This window comes from Neoarius graeffei, chromosome 8, assembly GCF_027579695.1.
Source record: "Neoarius graeffei isolate fNeoGra1 chromosome 8, fNeoGra1.pri, whole genome shotgun sequence".
Taxonomy (NCBI): Eukaryota; Metazoa; Chordata; class Actinopteri; order Siluriformes; family Ariidae; genus Neoarius; species Neoarius graeffei.
Window position 1 is genome coordinate 75,917,855 of NC_083576.1, and position 21,819 is coordinate 75,939,673.

At 41.7% G+C, this 21,819-nt stretch overlaps 1 protein-coding gene across 1 annotated transcript in view; it reads left to right on the plus strand.

The window, feature by feature from the left end:
* The window catches only part of shank2b (SH3 and multiple ankyrin repeat domains 2b), a 423,060-nt gene that overhangs the window by 144,989 nt on the left and 256,252 nt on the right, over window positions 1-21,819 (plus strand). Inside the window, exon 10 of the mRNA XM_060928256.1 lies at window positions 17,725-18,097. Coding sequence (XP_060784239.1) covers window positions 17,725-18,097 — 373 coding nt within the window. The remainder of the gene's footprint in view (window positions 1-17,724; window positions 18,098-21,819) is intronic.

Sequence of the window (21,819 nt, forward strand, 5' to 3'; positions counted from 1 at the left end):
TATGACAGGTGGCGCTATCGTCTTGAAAACTTTTATCCATACCAACCTGGGGAGCATTCTATAAGAGTTTGATCAAAATCTGTTCACTCCTGTAGGAGGAGTAGTGATTTTCATGAAATTGCATGTGACCACTCTATAGCCTCATCCATGGTAGGTGGCACCACCTGGTGAACAATTCTTGTTGGAATATGTCTTTAGAGTCTTCTGGGTGAGTTTCAGTGAAATTGTCCTGGCAGTTGACTAAGACCTTAATGTGACGAGCCACCAAAAAATTTCAGATGCTTATAACATCGTAAATATGACAGGTGGCGCCATCATCTTGACAACTTTCATGCACGCCCACCTGGGGAACATTTGGATGTGAGTTTGACCGAAATCCGATCAATCCTGTAGGAGGAGTAGCGATTTTTGTAAACTGTGGACGGACGGATGGTGCGTGATCGCATAAGTTCATCCAGCCTGGCCTGCGGTTGGATGAGCTAATAGTCATGAAGGGGCATGGTCAGGGCGGAGCTGGACCATCAGTGAACAAAATCCAGAATTAAGATAAGGCATTCGAAGCAGTTCCAGCAAATTCAGATTGAGTTGAGATCATGTTTTATAACATTTTTAATCTTTTTTTGTCTGATATTGAATGTAACACTTACATTTTTATATTATAGGTTTTATACTTATAGATGACTTGCAACCATGTGATCAAAATATGCTACGTTATGAGCGTCCACCATGATGGAGGATACACAAAGCAACTAGGACGGCAGCCGCTGAAAGCGTGTCTGTAAACAATGCTGAATTTTCTCAGTATTACCATGATTTGAACGATCGAGCGAAGAGTCGATACAAAAAGAAGATAGATATGTGTAGGTTTGACTGATATTATTGAAAAAAAGTCAGACTTTTCTGAAGATAAGGCGCTTTTCCCGACCATCGAGTACCTAGATATTGCATTCTACCTGGTTTGGCTGCCGAAGAATCAAGTCCAACCTTGGACGAAACACAGCCCATTTTCTGAGCCCAGTCTGGATTGTTTCTATCGTATAATTTTGCTGGCGCTTCTAGAAGCGAAATGGTAATACACGTGTTAAAATTATAATAATAACAAAATGAACCACAAGAAGAGAACACTCATTTTATAGCAAAATTCTTGCAACACGAAATACAATTCTTCCATGATATTATCGAGAAAGCTTTTGAATCTCGCCTGAGATAAAATGATCACTGCAAACATGAGCTGTTTTGGTTTTAGTCCCTGTTAGATCAGCCCTGCCGATGTTGTTCAGCCGTGCTCGTGTCCTCTCTGTACTAAGCCTCAGAGTTTCCTTGCCCTCTTTCCGAATTCTAAAAAAAATCGGAATGTGCCACGGTCATGAGTACTGTTGTGACCCAGTGGCGGCTCCTGAATTTTTTTTCAGGGGGGGCAATTTTCCCCCATTATGTCTACACGGACCATAAATGTCCACAGGACTGAAGTAAATTGACCTAGGTAGCAAGTCAACTGTTCTACAGAATGTTCTGTAAAGAGATTTTGTACTTCAAACTCCATGACCAGCAAGAATTTTACAGACTGTGCAACTTAAGGACAAACAGGAAAGTGCACGTACTGTAACAAAACATTGTAAATAGTTGGCTAACATAACAAAAGCAGTTGAATAAATAGATGAGTGGATCTTTAGATCTTGCAATTACTGGTATTTACCAAGGATATTACCAAAGTGCTAACTCTCAGAGCAAAGTGTGGCAAATATAAAAATGCACATTGAAAACATCAAAAGTGAACGGATTCTGTGACTGTGTGTGTGTGTGAGTCACGAAGTCAACCAAACCCAGAAAAACACCACGGTGACTGGAGCCCTCAGTTTCGTCTTTGCCTCGTAGAGCTAACTCGAACACTCCACAAAATTTCACGCATTGGGTGAGCCGGTTTAATATGTGCCTGTTCTTGCTCATCTCATCGTTGTGGCGGCGAACTGCTAGCCTGTAGCCCTCATCCAGCTGTGTAGCGATGTTCACTCTCCCAAAAGCCGAAAATTTCAGGCAGCTGCCCATGTGAATCTTTGATGACTCATGTTGTTTTTTTTATTTTCTCCGACAAATGATGCATGTCCGAAACTCCAGTGACCGTCCAAGCAGTGTTGTCCGTGGAGCCACCTCCAGGGTGGAAAAGTAAGCAGGGGGAGCAGAAAACCGCTGAGGCGTCCTCGCAGCCAGCTCGCCAGGATTTGTGCTGGGACCATGTTGAAGTAAAACCTCGAGTATATGATTTCCCCCCCTTGTCGAAATTTGTTTTATGTTTAGATTTGGTCGAGGGGGGTCCAGCTTGTTTTGTTGCCAATTTAGCTCGATTTCATCGCTGACTAAATGGAACTTCTTTTAAGGACCGCACTGAATTGCTTTCCGCATCCATCTCACCTCAGAAACTGAGCGGATCGAACGCAACTTTGCTGCGCTTCGCAGTGACGTAAGCATGTTAGGGCGAGCCCCCCAGAACCCATATAGTGGAGCGGATAGCTGGTAAAATATTTCACTTGGTGAGCAAAGCACCAAATTTTGCATGAAACTTTGTCTGCATGTACCTGACCAAAAATCATCGTTGGCCACTCAAGTTTCCACCATTTTCAAGATGGCTGCCATGATTTTCAAAATGGTGTCATTTTTACAGTTTTCGCCTACTAGTTTTATTATTATATGTACCATTTTCAATTTAAATTCTTTTCTTTTGCTAATATCTACCTCAATATGACTCCCCATAGCCATAATAGTTATTTTGTACAAAGCTAACGTGAATACGCACTTCGCATGCGCAAGACATTCCAGAAATACAGACTTTTTTTTATAACTAGCCGTTTACACTAAGACTCAGCGGATCTAATCTTCTGAGCAGTTACAACTACAGAGAGCAGTGCAAGACAGTCCTGATTTAAAGCATTTACAGTTGCCAGAACAGTTTATTCTACTGTACATCCACACTTGACCAGTTCCTGACATGATGCTGCTATAGGTGCTACTGACGTCCAATATGGCACCCAAACTCCATCATTTTTTGTCCAACCCCAACTTGATGGTGATGGTAAGTCCTGCGTTTTACAAAGTGACTGACCCCATGTGTGTCCAGCCTGTAGAATTGATCTTTTGATGTGTTTGACTAGGGCAGCTCTGGATGGTGGGATGTTGTTATAAGGCCGTTGTTTGCGGGCAAAAAGATCAAGATGAGTCTCATTAACTTTCGTTGAAATGCTTGACCGATCGTACATGATGACAACAAATTCCTCAATGACATCAATGTCTTGCTCTGTCAAAGAGTCACATGGTTTGCTTAGACTACGGAACGTTTCTGTGGCGTTGTCACACACATTCCAGGCCTGCCATGCTGTCTTTTTCCCTTTTCCAGCAAACGCGGAAACGGTATCACAACCTGTGAATGCATGGAAAAAAGGCAATGCCTTTGATCTTGGACCCAGGTTGGCTACAATGGTATGAATTGGTAACCATCTCATATCTTTCCCTTTTCCGAATGTTATCCATAAATGTTCTAAACCCAAATCATCAAACACAGACACACCAATTACAACAATATCTGTGTCAGAGGAAACGATATTGACGGATTTACAACCACTAATCGCTGCATGCTTTGCATGCAGAAACATCCTAGTATCGGCCTCTTCGTGAGTACAGGGTGTCAATTTGGATATGACATCACGACCTGTATATACGGGGCGGATCGTAATGTATTTGGGAGACTTTGTATCAATAATGAACAAAGCTTACACTGAACCCCATGCCGAGTTTAACGGCAGTAAATTGCACCATTGTGCCCTGGTAGTGTTTGCAATTTACTCTTTTGAGAATATAAAACAACAGTTTCTTAGTTGCCCTTTTGAATCAAACTTTTATCATGCTCCTGGACAGTTTTGATCCAGGTTGAATTATTTTGAAAGAATAGTCATTATAACTTCACTCACATAATAACCAAAGCCTTCTACATTAAAATTGTGAAAATCCAGCCAAAAAAATGACCACGATAAAGATATATGTCCATATTTCGGAAATTTGGTTGTTGAAAATGACGCCATTTTGAAAACGGCGGCGGCCATCTTTAAAATGGCGGAAATCGCGATGGCCAACGATTGTTTTGGAAACAGTATGGTTTGATCTACAGTGGCGCTTGAAAGTTTGTGAACCCTTTAGAATTTTCTATATTTCTGCATAAATATGACCTAAAACATCATCGGATTTTCACACAAGTCTTAAAGGTAGATAAAGAGAACCCAGTTAAACAAATGAGACAAAAATATTATACTTGGTCATTTATTTATTGAGGAAAATGATCCAATATTACAGATCTGTGAGTGGCAAAAGTATGTGAACCTCTAGGATTAGCAGTTAATTTGAAGGTGAAATTAGAGTCAGGTGTTTTCAATCAATGGGATGACATTCAGGTGTGAGTGGGCACCCTGTTTTATTTAAAGAACAAGGATCTATCAAAGTCTGATCTTCACAACACATGTTTGTGGAAGTGTATCATGGCACGAACAAAGGAGATTTCTGAGGACCTCAGAAAAAGTGTTGCTGATGCTCATCAGGCTGGAAAACATTACAAAACCATCTCTAAAGAGTTTGGACTCCACCAATCCACAGTCAGACAGATTGTGTACAAATGGAGGAAATTCAAGACCATTGTTCCCCTCCCCAGGAGTGGGCGACCAACAAAGATCACTCCAAGAGCAAGGCGTGTAATAGTCGGCGAGGTCACAAAGGACCCCAGGGTAACTTCTAAGCAACTGAAGGCCTCTCTCACATTGGCTAATGTTAATGTTCATGAGTCCACCATCAGGAAAACACTGGACAACAATGGTGTGCATGGCAGGGCTGCAAGGAGAAAGCCACTGCTCTCCAAAAAGAACATTGCTGCTTGTCTACAGTCTGCTAAAGATCATGTGGACAAGCCAGAAGGCTATTGGACAAATGTTTTGTGGACGGATGAGACCAAAATAGAACTTTTTGGTTTAAATGAGAAGCGTTATGTTTGGAGAAAGGAAAACACTGCATTCCAGCATAAGAACCTTATCCCATCTGTGAAACATGGTGGTGGTAGTATCATGGTTTGGGCCTGTTTTGCTGCATCTGGGCCAGGATGGCTTGCCATCATTGATGGAACAATGAATTCTGAATTATACCAGCGAATTCTAAAGGAAAATGTCAGGACATCTGTCCATGAACTGAATCTCAAGAGAAGGTGGGTCATGCAGCAAGACAACGACCCTAAGCACACAAGTCGTTCTACCAAAGAATGGTTAAAGAAGAATAAAGTTAATGTTTTGGAATGGCCAAGTCCAAGTCCTGACTTTAATCCAATCAAAATGTTGTGGAAGAACCTGAAGTGAGTAGTTCATGTGAGGAAACCCACCAACATCCCAGAGTTGAAGCTGTTCTGTACGGAGGAACGGGCTAAAATACCTCCAAGCCGGTGTGCAGGACTGATCAACAGTTACCGCAAACATTTAGTTGCAGTTATCGCTGCACAAGGGGGTCACACCAGATACTGAAAGCAAAGGTTCACATACTTTTGCCACTCACAAATATGTAATATTGGATCATTTTCTTCAATAAATAAATGACCAAGTATAATATTTCTGTCTCATTTGTTTAACTGGGTTCTCTTTCTCTACTTTTAGGACTTGTGTGAAAATCCGATGATGTTTTAGGTCATATTTATGCAGAAATATAGAAAATTCTAAAGGGTTCACAAACTTTCAAGCACCACTGTATACGTGTGCCAATTTTCATGCTTTGCTCACCAAGTGAAATATTCTGGTGAAAATTTCATTTTAGCCGCTACACTAATAGAGATTGCATTGAAGTGTCAGTCAGGAGAAAAAAATATATATTAACATGGGACTCTATCAGTGAACTCTTGGGCGATTTTCAGCGTGACTGAAATCGCCCCAAAAGGGCGGTACTCTAAAAGCAAGACCACCCTGATTGGACAATGATACCCAGAGACAGATTAAAACGGCCTTGAGCAGCGCTGGTGAAAGTTTGTTTCAAAAAAAGAAAAAAAACTTTTTTTTTTTTCGTTTTGGCAGTGCGTTGCCCAATCGCCCTTATGCACCAGCCGCCCTTGTTGTGACCGCAACCATATACAGCACAAAGATATGGCTTCGCTAAAAGGACGCTTAAAGCAGTGGAAAAACAAAGAGAGTTGCGCACGCGTGACTGTTTTGTTTGGAATGTCGCTTGACCTCTGCATTTGTATCTCCACCAACATGGCCGACATCCGGGTTTCTATTTTGCTTTGACGTCACTTGCAAGTCAAGGATACTCAGTATGTAGTTGTATATACAGTATACGATGGAGTTGTGTCGATCGTATCGGTTGTTATGGTCTTGGACTCCCCATTCACTGTCTGGAACATTCAGTTGAAATTAGTGACTGTGCATTAATCAGTAAATAAAAATAGGCTGTCCATATGACATCACAACCTGGCACAGATTTCAAAATGGAAGAAGGCCTTTCTCTACCACCATGCTTTTTTCCCCTCTCCTGTAAAAAAAAAGCAGCTAGAGAGAGGGGGAGGTAGGTAGAGAGAGAGAGAGAGAGAGAGAGAGAGGTTGTGAATTGCTAGTGTGAAAGGACAGCCCACATACATGGAGAATTCACAACCAGGCAACTTGCGCTGACTAATTTAGACATCCATCCATGGGTTGCCTAGCAACACTTGGGGTTTGTTTCTCTCTCTTTTTTTTTTTTTAATTCTTGCATGTACAGCTGTTCGAGGGAGGAGAGAGGGTTAAAATCGTTCTGAGACCTTTTCACTCCAGCACACGTTCATTTCCTTGTTACGCCGCCTTGCATTGTTCCTCAGCTGATTGCATCAGGGTGCAGTCGACTTTTCCTCACGCCGTCACGTGAATCGGTGACGAGGCAAACTTTAGTGAACTTCTAATGCACGCCAAACTTCTAGTGCACATTAGCGTACTTCCACATCTTCCACTGATTGAGCGGAAAGTTCTTTATAGATGATCCAGAAGCACGGCTCGGATCCTCAAGTGTGTGTCTCACTGCTGGAGATGGAAAAAAGAAAGAGACAAATAGAAGGGAAAAGGAGAGATGGATGGAAAGAAAGGAGTAGTGATGGGGGAAAGCGCAAGAACATGTAGACATGCAGAAAGAGAGAGAAAGTGTCAGAGGGGTAGAAAGAGAGAGAGAGAGAGAAGGAGATGTAAAGTTGATAGGAAAAAAGGAGATGAGAAAAGATGGAGAGAAGAAAGAAAAAAGAAGGAGAAAAGAGGAATTGAAAGCTTGAAAAGGAAAGAAAGGGTAAGAAAGCAAGGGACAGAGATGGAGAAGAAGAAAAAGGAGAGTAGGGATTAGAAAGACAGAGCACCCAGAAAGATGAAGGAAAGAAAATGGAGAAAAGTATGAATGGAAGCTTGAAAGGGAAGAAAAGAAGAGAGAAGGGATAGTGATATATATAAGGATGGACAGACTAAGGGGAAAAAAGGAAGGAGCGTATAAGAGAAAAAAGCAGAGGTGAAGGAAAAGAAAGATAAAGGGGTGAGGAAATGAAAGGAAGAAGGGGAATGTTAAATAGGGAGAGATGTTAAGGAAGAAGAAAGGGAGAAAAAGCAAATAAATAGACAGAACAACAACACCAGGAGAAGAAACTGAGAAAGCCAGAGGAAAAGAAGTGAACAGAGATGGAAAGGTGGAAAAGAAAGACAGAAGGATAGTAACAGAGGTAAGAAGAAGTGCAGGATGGAAGAAGACACCAGAGAAATCGAAGGAGAGAATGAGAAGGAAGACAGGACGACGGAGTGAATGAATGAACGATTGGAGTGAGACAGAAATAGTGGAAGAGGAAGTGAGAATAAGGAGGGAGAGAAAGGAGGAAAGAATGAGCGAGAAAAGAGGAGGGATGATGGAGAGCAGACAGGAAGGAGGGAGAAATGAGGAGGTGGAGAAAGGTGACAAAAAATGGGGGAGAAAGTTAAGAGAGGTGGAAAGATATAGGAAGGAGGTGGGAGGTGATGGAAAGAGAACAGACGAAGAGATGTAAGGACGGCACGAGAGAGAGCGAGTTTGGAGATGTAGAAAGAGGGAGAAGAAAAACAAAGAGGTGGATGAGCGCAAAGAGAAGGAGAAAGGTGAAGAGGACTGAGGAGAAAATAAGAAAGAGGAAAGAGAAGAAGGAGGAGAGATGGAACAGAAAGAGGACAGGAGGGAGGGAGAGAGTGTGAGAAGGAGGGAGGGAGGGCGCTCAGAGTGAACGTGTGATGCTTGTGCGCTCAGCTCCTTCCTCTCGGACACTCACACAAGGCAGGATGTGTGGAGGGCCAAGCATGTGCAGCCATCTCCTGCTCCCTCCATCTCTCCGTCATCCCTCTTTCATCCTTCTTTCACCTCGGGAACCTCCAGCCCGGAACTCTTTCCTCCAGTCGGCTTGATAAACCAACAGGAGACATGAAGTCCATCCTGAACGCTCTGAAGAAAGAAGGTGAGAGGACGCCGCTTGTGTCGAGTTTGCTGAAGATTCGTGGCAGAACTTTTATTTTTGTTGGGTTTTGGTGCTGATCGTGTTGCGGATTTCAAACTTGACACATCGACACTTTGCTCTGAGCTTTGTGTGTTCGTGTGAGAACACTTTTCTTCTCGTCGTTGTACCTTTGATCGCATCACATCCAAGTGTACCAAGGGTTTAATTAGAGGCTCGAGAGGTTACAAACGAATTAATCTGCAGTTGACGTGAAAAGTGTCACTTGCGCTGTGACCTTGTTTCCTGGTTCCCTGGTTTCAGATTGCATTCAGAGTGATCTTTCACCAGCAAGGATAGTTATTTTACTTTATTTTTAATTATTTCTGTTAGGGATATATGCAGATCTCTCTCTCCCTCTCTCTCTCTCTCTCTCTCTCAATTGTCTTTTTATTTCCAAGGCTTAGACTATTCTCCTATTCTGATTAGATACTTGGTCTTGTACGCCGTTATTTCCTTTCAGCTAATTATACGCTTCAGACGGAAATAATGATCAAGTCAAAGTTCAGGTTGGCTTTGCTTGAAAAGAAAATGAATCATCACCATATTAATCAACATCACAAACAGTAACGATTAAAATCGGATTGAGAAAAATATGCCAAATGCTCACTGTCAGATTTGCACAGTCCTGATTTTTATCTGGAATTTGAAGGCTTGGATTCGTTAGATTAGATTTTTCACTAAATCTTGACATTGGGTTTTTCTCATCTCATCTCATTATCTCTAGCCGCTTTATCCTGTTCTACAGGGTCGCAGGCAAGCTGGAGCCTCTCCCAGCCGACTACAGGCGAAAGGCGGGGTACACCCTGGACAAGTCGCCAGGTCATCACAGGGCTGACACATAGACACAGACAACCATTCACACTCACATTCACACCTACGGTCAATTTAGAGTCACCAGTTAACCTAACCTGCATGTCTTTGGACTGTGGGGGAAACCGGAGCACCCGGAGGAAACCCACGCGGACATGGGGAGAACATGCAAACTCCACACAGAAAGGCCCTCGCCGGCCACGGGGCTCGAATCCGGACCTCCTTGCTGTGAGGCGACAGCGCTAACCACTACACCACCATGCCGCACATTGGGTTTTTAATTTTTTAAATTTTATTTAATTTTATTAATTTTTTTAATGTGTAAAAGCAATTCATGTTTTGGCCAAAGTTGTATTTACCAGAATTTTTTAGTTTTTGTTTTTGTTCCAAAGTGCTGACTTTTAATATTTTGTGATAAACAAAGTTCCCCAGGTTCCCAAAGTTAAAATAGTTACAGGTTTAAAGTCAGAATTTCAGATTTTTTTTCTTTTTTAATCTAAAGGGGTGGGCGGCACGGTGGTGTAGTGGTTAGCGCTGTCGCCTCACAGCAAGAAGGTCCTGGGTTCGAGCCCCGTGGCCGGCGAGGGCCTTTCTGTGTGGAGTTTGCATGTTCTCCCCGTGTCCGCGTGGGTTTCCTCCGGGTGCTCCGGTTTCCCCCACAGTCCAAAGACATGCAGGTTAGGTTAACTGGTGACTCTAAATTGAGCGTAGGTGTGAATGGTTGTCTGTGTCAGCCCTGTGATGACCTGGCGACTTGTCCAGGGTGTACCCCGCCTTTCGCCCGTAGTCAGCTGGGATAGGCTCCAGCTTGCCTGCGACCCTGTAGAACAGGATAAAGCGGCTACAGATAATGAGATGAGAAGAGATGTCAAATGCTTACTGTCAGATTTGTGCAATCCTGATTTTTATCTGTAATTTGAAGGCTTGGATTCATTAGATTAGATTTTTCAATAAATCTTAATTTATTTATTTCTCTGTGTGTGTGTGTGTGTGTGTGTGTGTGTGTGTGAAAGCAATTCATGTTTTGGCCAAAGTTTTATTTCCCAGATTTTTTTTTTTCAAAGCACTGATTTTTAATATTTTGTTATAAACAAAGTCCACCAGGTTTCCACAGTTAAAATAGTTACAGGTTTAAAGTAAATTCAGATGATTTTTTTTTTAATCTGAAAGGACTCCGACAGCATCTCTGACTGGAATCGTAATGCACTCGTTTGAATAAGTTTTCGTTTCTATAGTAACCACAAAATTCGCAGAGGCTTCTATGGCGGGAACGCCACATAATCTAAGGCTTACGGTAAACAAATCAGAACATCTTGTTATTGAACAAATCAAAATATTATCATTATAATCGTTGATATGGTGGAATTTTCTGTCAGAAGATGTTTATTTAATTTGGAAGGAAGGAAGGAAGGAGTCTCCAGTGTCAGCACTGTATAACAGTCAGGAAGTTTGGGGTTTCTGGTTTCTCTATAACACTCAAAAGTTACATTTTTGCCATATTAATTTCCAGAAAGATTTAAAACAGAGGCTGGTGATCAAATGACAACTTGTCTAATGGATGTTCGACAACATCAAACAATTAAAAATATAGTATATTATTCTTACTAGTATAAAATTTGTATTCACTGGTCAATCACTGTGGTATAAGAAGAAAAAAAAAAACACAGGATGTGCTTCATGTCATGTCACACTGTATCATTTCATGCCGTGCCATATCACACCACCCATGGTGTGGATTGTTTTTCTGTAACAGCACACCTCAAGTGTTTTATTCCTCACTTGTAGTTAACAATAATGAGCAGCAGTTCTCATAGTGAGGTGCTTGAAATCAGGGATCCGTGTTTTTTTTTCTTTTCATTTGGTTAAATTCAGAAAACACGATGATCAAATGTATTATCATTATTATTCTATTCACATTCACTGGATATGAGCAATCATGTGCTCTGATTGGCTACTCTACTATTAGGATATCAGTTCATATACTGTACCGTGAGTAGAGAAAAACAAAATGGCGGAGCGTGTTGCTGAACCAACCGAAAATGAAATAAAAACTCTCCTCGAAAACAAAACCTGGAAAATACAAAAAAAAAGCAATACAATTGGGAATGAAAGTATTTGATGGTAAAAGCATAACTTTTTTTGTTTGTTTTTCAAGAATTATTATTATTATTATTGCATTTTTCACAAATTGCTCCTGTCATTTCGCCAGTTTGTTTACATTCTAAGCGGAAATGAGTTCAGACGTTTTGTGTATATATATATATATATATATATATATATATATATATATATATATATGTATATATATATATATATATATATATATATATGTATGTTATTTACCAGCTGGGAGGTCCGTATCGTGAAATACCGTGACTGAGGTCTTGAAAGTACTGAGCAAGGCCCTCTGGGCTGAGGTCAGTATTCAAGGCCGAGGTCACGGTATTTCACCATACGGACCGACCTTAAGCTGGTAAATATTTTTTTTTCTTTACCAAATTCTAACAGAAAACGAGAGCGCCCGAAAGGGAAAACCGAGCCAAGCCGCCATTTTGAATCCTCATTCACGGCTGTAATGCAAATTGCTTTCTCCTCGGTATACAAGTGCACTTCCATGGCAGGAAAAAAACTACATTTTGCCGCCTATGTAGTCCCCTATTTATACAAAATTGAGTCATTCAGGTTTCAGCCATGTTTTTGCTCGGCGTTAGCAACAGTTACAGGTTTTTAGCTTTCTCCTGAAATGTTTTCTTTTATTTTGTCTTCCTCAGGGTAGTGAAACTCGCTTTCACTGTGAACACGGTCGTTATCGCTATCCATGATGTAAAATTAATGCTATTCTCCTGAGAAATGTGAAAATAAATGTTGACAAAAATTGCAACTATGTTTGTTGTTGTTGTGAACGAGCGAGTCGCCAGAGGTCCGTAACCGGGGTCCATAACTGGGGTCTGTATCATAGGATATGGACCCGCTCGCCAGCCAGTCAGAGCACAGGATTTGATGGAAACCAGACCGCAAAAAAAAATATATTTTATTAATCAAATTTGCAGAAAAAAATTAAAATGCTCTGTTTCTCAAAATCCAGTGAATGTGGATATAATTAAACAGTTATTCCACTCAATCTCGTCATACATGGATTATAGCTGACTCGGAGCTATGCGCCTCGTCAGCTATCAGCTCATGTATGACTCGATTTCATGGAATAATTGTTAATTGACATCGTATAGCTGTTAGTGGATTTGACAGGTCCCTTGATTTGAACAGATTTAATCCAAATTTCAACATCTTAAAAATAAGTATCCTGTAAATAATGTCATGTACAATGGAATGTACCGGAACAAAAAGTTCCATGAATCTAATAATAGGCAAAATGTCAAATGTACACATTTACCTAAATAATGGTCTGTGCTGAGTGTGGAATTTATTTTACAATTAATACCGTCTCTGGCTGCAAATAAATAAATAGAGAACCCCTGGTATAGAGTAGCTAAGCTGCAAAAGATGTTTAAATATGTCTTTGCTAACTGCTAGTTATCAAAGCCATCAGTGGATCCATTTTGGCGTTGGGTGCCTCACCATAGCAACAACTAATTTCCACATCCATGCAGATAAACCGCTCCGAACAGAATCTCCACGCTGTCATCTTGTAATGACCGTAATTATAACACAATGTGAAGACGCGGCTTCCTTAGCTTTACGGTTTCAAGTGTGTTCAGTGTTGACCAGTTTGTTTCTGGGAATGGAGCAGTTTTCATACCAGTGTACAAGAGGAGCTCATCGTGTCGAGGCAAACAAACACAAGAAGATTCAGGAAACATCACATCCAGCTGTTTTTAATGACAAAACATCCAACACTTACTCTTGATTACAGAGTTTTAGCATCGATATCATTACGAGTCAAAATGCTGAATCGCACCATGACATTAACAGTGGGACGTGGGTTCTCAAACTGTCCTCAAGCTGTTTTCCAAGTCTGTGGGTTTCTTTGTTTCTGACAGCCTCCGCTTATTGAAAACGAGGTTACGTTCCTTCGGGTTCAATCTCGTCATTTGGAGCATCATTAGATAAAAGTGTTATGACGAAACCCAGTGAGATGGAGCTACATCAGCCCGGTAATGGCCGAGTCACGTTGACTGTACATGTGAAGGCATTGTTTATCCCCACTATGATAGAGTTGTATCCCGGTGGTATTTTTAGCCATTTACCTCACTGTGGCTGTGGAACTGAGTGGTGTGTGCACTGAGACCTCAAATGGCCCAATGTTCTTGAGATGTACTGTAAGTTCTTCCATGGCCTGCTTCAGTGTCGGGACAGAGACATAAATATAGCTGCTAATCATGCATTCACATGGGATTTCTCACACAACCATGGGCCGAGGCACAGAGACTGGATTTCAGATGTCACTGGAAAGTGGAGCTGAAGAGTTTGGGTAGACTTTGTGAAAGTGTGTTGGGTTTACCTGAGAGAAAGAGTGCGACTTGGTGAACTTTGGGACTTGCTATGGAAATGTATTAAGTTAAATATGAGCAGTCTCCTGAGGATCTGAGATCTTACCCTATCATAAGAAAATGGCAGGTTTGAATTCAGATGACACCACAGCCATCCGGGCAAATGTCAGAGAGATCGTCTGAGTGGAAAAGATGATGTTCTTCTCTTGCCTGATCATTGTCATCCATTAGCTCGTGTATAGAGAACTGAAAAAGGGATGGTATTTAACAGTTATTCCACAAAATCGAGTTGTATATGGCTTATAGCCGACTCGGTGCTACGCGCCGGCTATAGACCCTTTTCAGTCACGTGACCTTCGTAAACGCGATCGCCATTTTGGACATGTAGTGGACTTCGGCTCGAATCAGTTTGAATGCGAGGAAGGCGACAAACGAAAAACATAAAAGAAAAAGGAGCGCGATGCAGAAAACACCTTCACTATCCAGCGACGTAGGGCATTTACAGGGCGAGCAGAGGGAGAGGTATTTGCAAAAATTAAGGTTAGCAGGCTTAGAGAACGACGTTTACCTGCTTCCACCAGGATTGTTCACTGACGTACAGAAGTACACGAAGCCCTCGTCTTTACCTGACTTCGGCCCACAGGATCTGTATATCTATGTTGTTAAAAACCCATCGCCATACACATACACGCCAACGTCCGAGGTTCCGGAGCGCGCTCCGGCTTGCTCCAGGAGTGCTCCGGCCGAGGTGCCGGAGCGCTCTCCGGAACCTCGGACGTTGGCTCCGGCAGCTATTTACACTGGATCCGGTGTAAATAGCTGCCGGATCATAATTACAGTAAACTAGTAAATACAGTAAAGGAAAAACTTGAGACTGAAAGGTTTTAACAGTCATCCAAATGACTGAACGTAAACATTGCTACAGTAACATACTAGCTACTTGTTGACATTAGCTAGTCAACAATAGCTACTACAGAAGAACAAAGAGGTTACAATGGGTTATTTTAACCTATTTGGTTACACACTCGCCGCCACAGAATGTTAACAGCAATGTAATGCCTTTTCTGGCTAATTTTATTCGTCTTACCTCCAACAAAGTGGTCACTACACAAGCGTTGGTATGCCGAGGGCTGCCAATCTTTCCTGTTAATGGCCGCTATCCATCTTCTCCGTCGGGATCCAATAAAATGATAACCCTTGCCTTGTTTGTTGATGGTTACTACATCCAGGTGCACAACAATATAGTGGCATGATGGAAGTCTTGCTGAAAGTAAAAACTTTCTTTGCTGCCGTTCCTCAATGCTGGCTGTGGTAAACTACTGGTAGTACATGTCCAAAATGGCGGCCACATTTGTCGTGACGTCACGTGAAAAGGGTCCATAAGCCATGTACGACGAGATTGAGTGGAATAACTGTTTTATTCTATCCACATTCACTGGATTTTGAGAAACAGAGCATTTTTATTTTTATTTTTTTGCAAATTCGATAAATAAAAACTTTATATAAAATGTCCGACAAAATAATTTCTGCTTAGAATGTAAACAAACCATCAAAATGACAGTAGCAATTTGTAGAAAATGCAGTAATAATAATAATAATAATAATAATTCTTGACAAATAAAAAAAGATACGTTCTTACCATCAGATACTTTTATTCCATATTTTGGTGCTTTTTGTTGTATTTTCGAGGTTTTGTTTTCAAGTAGAATTTTTATTTCGTCCTCGGTTGGTTCAGCAACACGCGCCGCCATTTTGTTTTCTCTCTTCACTGTAGATGAACTGATATCCTAGTAGTAGAGTAGCCAGTCAGAGCACTTGATTGCTCATATCCAGTGAATGTAGATAGAATAAATTTAAATATCTTTATGATAACAGTATTTTGCACAGTAAATATTCTGATTTGTACCACATCACTGTTGAACGATCACACAGTTCGGACAGATCCAGCTGTAGTGCGAATCACAGGTTTTTATTAATCCACACTTTCTAATATGTTACTGTTTCTCTAGTAACCAATAATTCACAAAATGTGTTGTTATTTAATAAACATACACTCACTGGCCACTTTAACAGGAACTTGTTGTTGATTCTAAGATTCCAGTTCATGGCTGCACGACTGGAACCCAATGTGATCTTCTGCTATTGCATGTTGAGATGCTTTTCTGCTCACCACGGTTGTAAAGAGTTGCTACAAGTTGCTATGTCCCTTCCTGACAAACAAGCTCGAACTAATCCGGCCATTTTCCTCTGACCTCTCTTCTCAACAAGGCGTTTGTTTCCACCCACAGAATTGTCGCTCACTCACTCGGTTTTTTTGTTTTTCGCACCATACTGTGTAAACTCTAGAGACTGTTGTGTGTGAAACCCCCAGGAGATCAGGAGCAGTTTCTGAAATAGTCAAACCGGTCCATCTGGCTCAAACCAACACCCATGCCACAGTGAAAGAAAGTCACACTTTGAGATCACAATTCTTCCCATTCTGATGTTTGAAGTGAACATTAATAACTGAAGCTCTTGATTTGTATCTGCATGATCTGATGCATCGTGCTGCTGTCAAGGGATCGGCTGATTAGAGAAATGCATAAAACAGCAGATGGATGGGTGGGTGTTCCTAATAAAGTGGCCAATGAGTGTATATATTTTTGATATGGTGATGCTTTTTTTTTTTGTAAGGAAAAAAATATTTCTGCTTATTTAACTTTTATGGAAGAAGCCTACACATGTCAATGCTTTGGTAACGCTCAATACGTTTTCCATCATGGAAGAGTCTTCAGGACAGAGGACCTTGTGATTTCCGGTTTCTCATTAAAATGCAGAGCTGTTTTGTCTTATTAATTTCAAGAAACAGAAGAAAGTAAGGCTGTCGAGGAAAAGGCTAATTATGGATGCTATAATATAAGTGATAATAGGAACATGTCTCATGGACATTCCAGAACAAGAAACGTAAATATAAAAGGATAAAAATATCAGCGTATTGTTCGTTAATAAATTAATGGTATAAGAGGAACCCCATACTGTTATTGTAAAATAATACACCTTGGGGTGGTAAGAGTAACTCCTCTTGGTGACAGGCAACATTACATCAGGCCATATGGTGTTGATTATTTTCCTATAACAGCATGCCCCCAAGTGTTGTATTCCATATATATATAATTCTATCCACATTCACTGGATATGAGCAATCGTGCACTCTGATTGGCTACTCTACTACTAGGCTATCAGCTCATATACCATGAGTAGAGAAAAACAAAATGGCGAAGCGTGTTGCTGAACCAATCGAGGACGAAATAAAAACTCTCTTCCCAAAAAATACAAAAAAAAAAATCCCACCAAATATAGAAGGAAAGTATTTGATGGTAAGAACGAATCTTATTTATTATTTTTCAAGAATTATTATTATGGGGCGCCGTGGCTCAGTCATCCAAGGCACCATACCATAAATTCAGGGACCCAGGTTCGATTCCAACCCGAGGTCATTTCCCAATCCCCCCCCCCGTCTCTTTCTCCAGCTCATTTCCTGTCTCTACACTGTCCTATCCAATAAAGGTGAAAAAAGCCCCCCCAAAAAATCTTTAAAGAATTATTATTATCGCATTTTTCTCAAATTGCTACTGTCATTTCGCCGGTTTGTTTACATTTTAAGCGGAAACGATTTTGTCGGACGTTTTGTATAAAGTTTTTATTTATCAAATTTGCAAAAAATAAAATAAAAATGCTCCGTTTCTCTAAATCCAGTGAATGTGGATAAAATAAAACAGTTATTCCATTCAATCTTGTTGTACACGGCTTATAGCCGACTCCAACTCGGTGCTACGCACCTCATTGGCTATCGGCTTATGTACGACTCAATTTCGTGGAATAACTGTTAAATATTTCAAGTATCACCTACGTTGTACTTTATTAATAACAAACCCGTCTCTTTTTCTTTCTCAGTGCCTTTCCGAGAGGCTCCGGCAGCAGCGGTGGTGAGCTCAGGCAGGAGCAGGCCTCAGCAGGCTCAGACAGGCCGGAGCACTCTGGCCGCACCTCGGGTGCTCCTGCGCTCCAACAGTGACAACAACCTGAACGTTAACAAACTCTCGGCGCCACAAACGCCCTCGCGTTCACACTCACCCTCACGCTCGCCGTTGCCTTCACCCCTGCGCAGCCTGTCACCCCGCAGGCCCCAGCAGATGCAGAACAGCTCCAATGGCACGGTAAAGAGCATGGGCCGGGGGGCCAGGCACCCCCCGCGCAGCCGCTCGCCCTCGCTGGGCCGCCTGGGGGACGGCGACACCCGCAGACACCCGCCCCAGCGCCACAGCAGGTCAGTGACATCACGTTTCCTTCTAAATCATAGGACTGTCAGGACTGGGATAAATGCAGCATATTCCAGACATGAATCCAGACTTTTTTTTTTCCTCACTCAATTCAGCTCATGAAAGACTCAGCAGGTAGCTGATGAGGTGAACCATGGGATGTTAGAGCTGAGTAAAGTTCACACTGTGCATCATCATCATTGTGGAGCCACATGTCTGTAACTGTGAAGTCGTGCAGTTAGTTCAAGAGCTCAAATTAGCAAGCTTTGTGCTGATGTATCTCAGATATGATTCCTTTTCCGTTCTGTTACAGTCGAACGATTATCACATTGTGAATTATACAGCCTGTATCACTGGACAGCTTTTAAAGCCTTCAAAAGGTCTGAAAACAGAAACGTTCAAATGTTCTTCCCACCTCCGTATGAAGGCGTACAAATGAGGTGCCTTTTCCTTGTTCGGTTGCATTTTCTTGCTACTGAGATTTCCCTGAGAAATTAGCTTGACCCAAGAAGCACATCAGTCTCAGAGCTGCACATCTCTATTCAGCTCTCAACAACATGGGTCTTTATCCAGTATCGATCAAACTCATTATGGTGTGAAAGGGACATGTTCGGTGATTCAGTGCTAGATGTTGATTTATCTCTGATATCAGGACTGTTAAATGCTCTTCCACCAAGTGCTGACTTGTATCGACCAACAGCCGTGGAATTATACTCGGAAGTAATCAGCATCATGCCTTTCAACATCCTGATTGGAAATAAAGCCTGTTTTATAGTGTGCAATGACTGTACAGCAAGATCTATAAGATTTTATTCTATCCACATTCACTGGATATGAGCAATTGCGTGCTCTGATTGGCTACTCTACAACTAGGATATCAGATCATATACAGTGGTGCTTGAAAGTTTGTGAACCCTTTAGGATTTTCTATATTTCTGCATAAATATGACCTAAAACATCATCAGATTTTAACACAAGTCCTAAAAGTAGATAAAGAGAACCCAGTTAAACAAATGAGACAAAATTATTTATTGAGGAAAATGATCCAATATTACATATCTGTGAGTGGCAAAAGTATGTGAACCTCTAGGATTAGCAGTTAATTTAAAGGTGAAATTAGAGTCAGGTGTTTTCAATCAATGGGATGACAATCAGGTGTGAGTGGGCACCCTGTTTTATTTAAAGAACAGGGATCTATCAAAGTCTGATCTTCACAACACATGTTTGTGGAAGTGTATCATGGCACGAACAAAGGAGATTTCTGAGGACCTCAGAAAAAGCGTTGTTGATGCTCATCAGGCTGGAAAAGGTTACAAAACCATCTCTAAAGAGTTTGGACTCCACCAATCCACAGTCAGACAGATTGTGTACAAATGGAGGAAATTCAAGACCATTGTTACCCTCCCCAGGAGTGGGCGACCAACAAAGATCACTCCAATAGCAAGGCGTGTAATAGTCGGCGAGGTCACAAAGGACCCCAGGGGAACTTCTAAGCAACTGAAGGCCTCTCTCACATTGGCTAATGTTCATGAGTCCACCATCAGGAAAACACTGAACAACAATGGTGTGCATGGCAGGGTTGCAAGGAGAAAGCCACTGCTCTCCAAAAAGAACATTGCTGCTCGTCTGCAGTTTGCTAAAGATCACATGGACAAGCCAGAAGGCTGTTGGAAAAATGTTTTGTGGATGGATGAGACCAAAATAGAACTTTTGGGTTTAAATGAGAAGCGTTATGTTTGGAGAAAGGAATACACTGCATTCCAGCATAAGAACCTTATCCCATCTGTGAAACATGGTGGTGTATCATGGTTTGGGCCTGTTTTGCTGCATCTAGGCCAGGGCGGCTTGCCATCATTGATGGAACAATGAATTCTGAATTATACCAGCGAATTCTAAAGGAAAATGTCAAGACCTCTGTCCATGAACTGAATCTCAAGAGAAGGTGGGTCATGCAGCAAGACAACGACCCTAAGCACACAAGTCATTCTACCAAAGAATGGTTAAAGAAGAATAAAGTTAATGTTTTGGAACGGCCAAGTCAAAGTCCTGACCTTAATCCAGTCAAAATGTTGTGGAAGGACCTGAAGTGAACAGTTCATGTGAGGAAACCCACCAACATCCCAGAGTTGAAGCTGTTCTGTACGGAGGAACGGGCTAAAATTCCTCCAAGCCGGTGTGCAGGACTGATCAACAGTTACCAGAAATGTTCAGTTGCAGTTATTGCTGCACAAGGGGGTCACACCAGATACTTGAAAGCAAAGGTTCACATACTTTTGCCACTCACAGATATGTAATATTGGATCATTTTCCTCAATAAATAAATGACCAAGTATAATATTTTTGTCTCATTTGTTTAACTGGGTTCTCTTTATCTACTTTTAGGACTTGTGTGAAAATCTGATGAGGTTTTAGGTCATATTTATGCAGAAATATAGAAAATTCTAAAGGGTTCACAAACTTTCAAGCACCACTATACTGTTCCGTGAGTAGAGATAAACAAAACGGCGGAATGTTTTGCTGAACCAACCGAGGACAGAAATGATTCTCAATCTCCCATGAATGAATTGATGACCTCGCCTCAATAAGTAGCCTTAATCAAAATGTGTAGTCCGCTACACGTCACAACAAATTATACAAATTACTGACACTTTGGTAACATTACCATAAGCCTACAGCTTTACATAGCCAGCTACTCTGTGGGATAACACACCAGTTTATGTGCAAGTTCGCTCATGCCGTTGAACTGTTACAATTTTACCTCAGCTGGATTTCTATTACAGCAACGCTACATCTAGCAGCAACTTCAGCTGACTGATTAGCTCCTGCTAGCGTTGGCCACAGTCTGCTACAGTTTGTTAGGTCAACCGCTACATCTCAGTCCAGTGTGAAAAGCAATGTAATGTCATATACAACATTGCAAAATGTAGCTTAAAGGCTAAATAACATAGATGACAAACAATGTCACTTTGGCCTCCAAGAAAAGACTATGAAGCGATCTGTCAAAGCTGAATGAACGACTTTAGTTTAGGCAAAGATTCTAGTGCGCTGCTAAAAAGTTGTTCCTCAGCTTCACCAATCAAATACCGGAAAGGCTATCACCAGAGGTGTAGAACATCTCTGCTATCAGCCTGAGCCCGTCTTAAAGTGATCCACAAAACAATAGATGAGGTGTCTGCTGAAATCTGGTAGATGTTTCAGTCTGTTTTGTTTTGTTATTTTGGGCAGCATGGTGGTGTAGTGGTTAGCAAGAAGGTTCTGGGTTCGAGCCCAGCGGCTGACAGGGGCCTTTCTGTGTGGAGTTTGCACATTCTCCCCGTGTCTGCGTGGGTTTTCTCCAGGTTCTCCAGTTTCCCCTACAGTCCAAAGACATGCGGTTAGGTTAACATGGGGCGGCCTGAGGTTGGGCTGAAGTGCCTTTGAGGAAGACACCTAACCCACAACTGCTCCCCAGGTGCTGTAGCATAGCTGCCCACTTCTTTGGGTATGTGTGTGTGCTCATTGCTCACTTGTGTGTGTGTGGTCACTGCTTCAAATGGGTTAAATGCAGAGGGGAATTTCACTGTGCTTAAGTCTGTGCTTGAGTGTACATGTGACAAAGGCTTCTTGGCCTTTTTGGTCTGGTTTTTTTGGGGGGTCGGGGGGGGGGGGGGGGTGTCTGTCGGTCATGGTTAAAAACAGGGACGTTTCCGTGGACAGCTCCAGCCAGGGACAGGCCACCAAAAACGGGGAC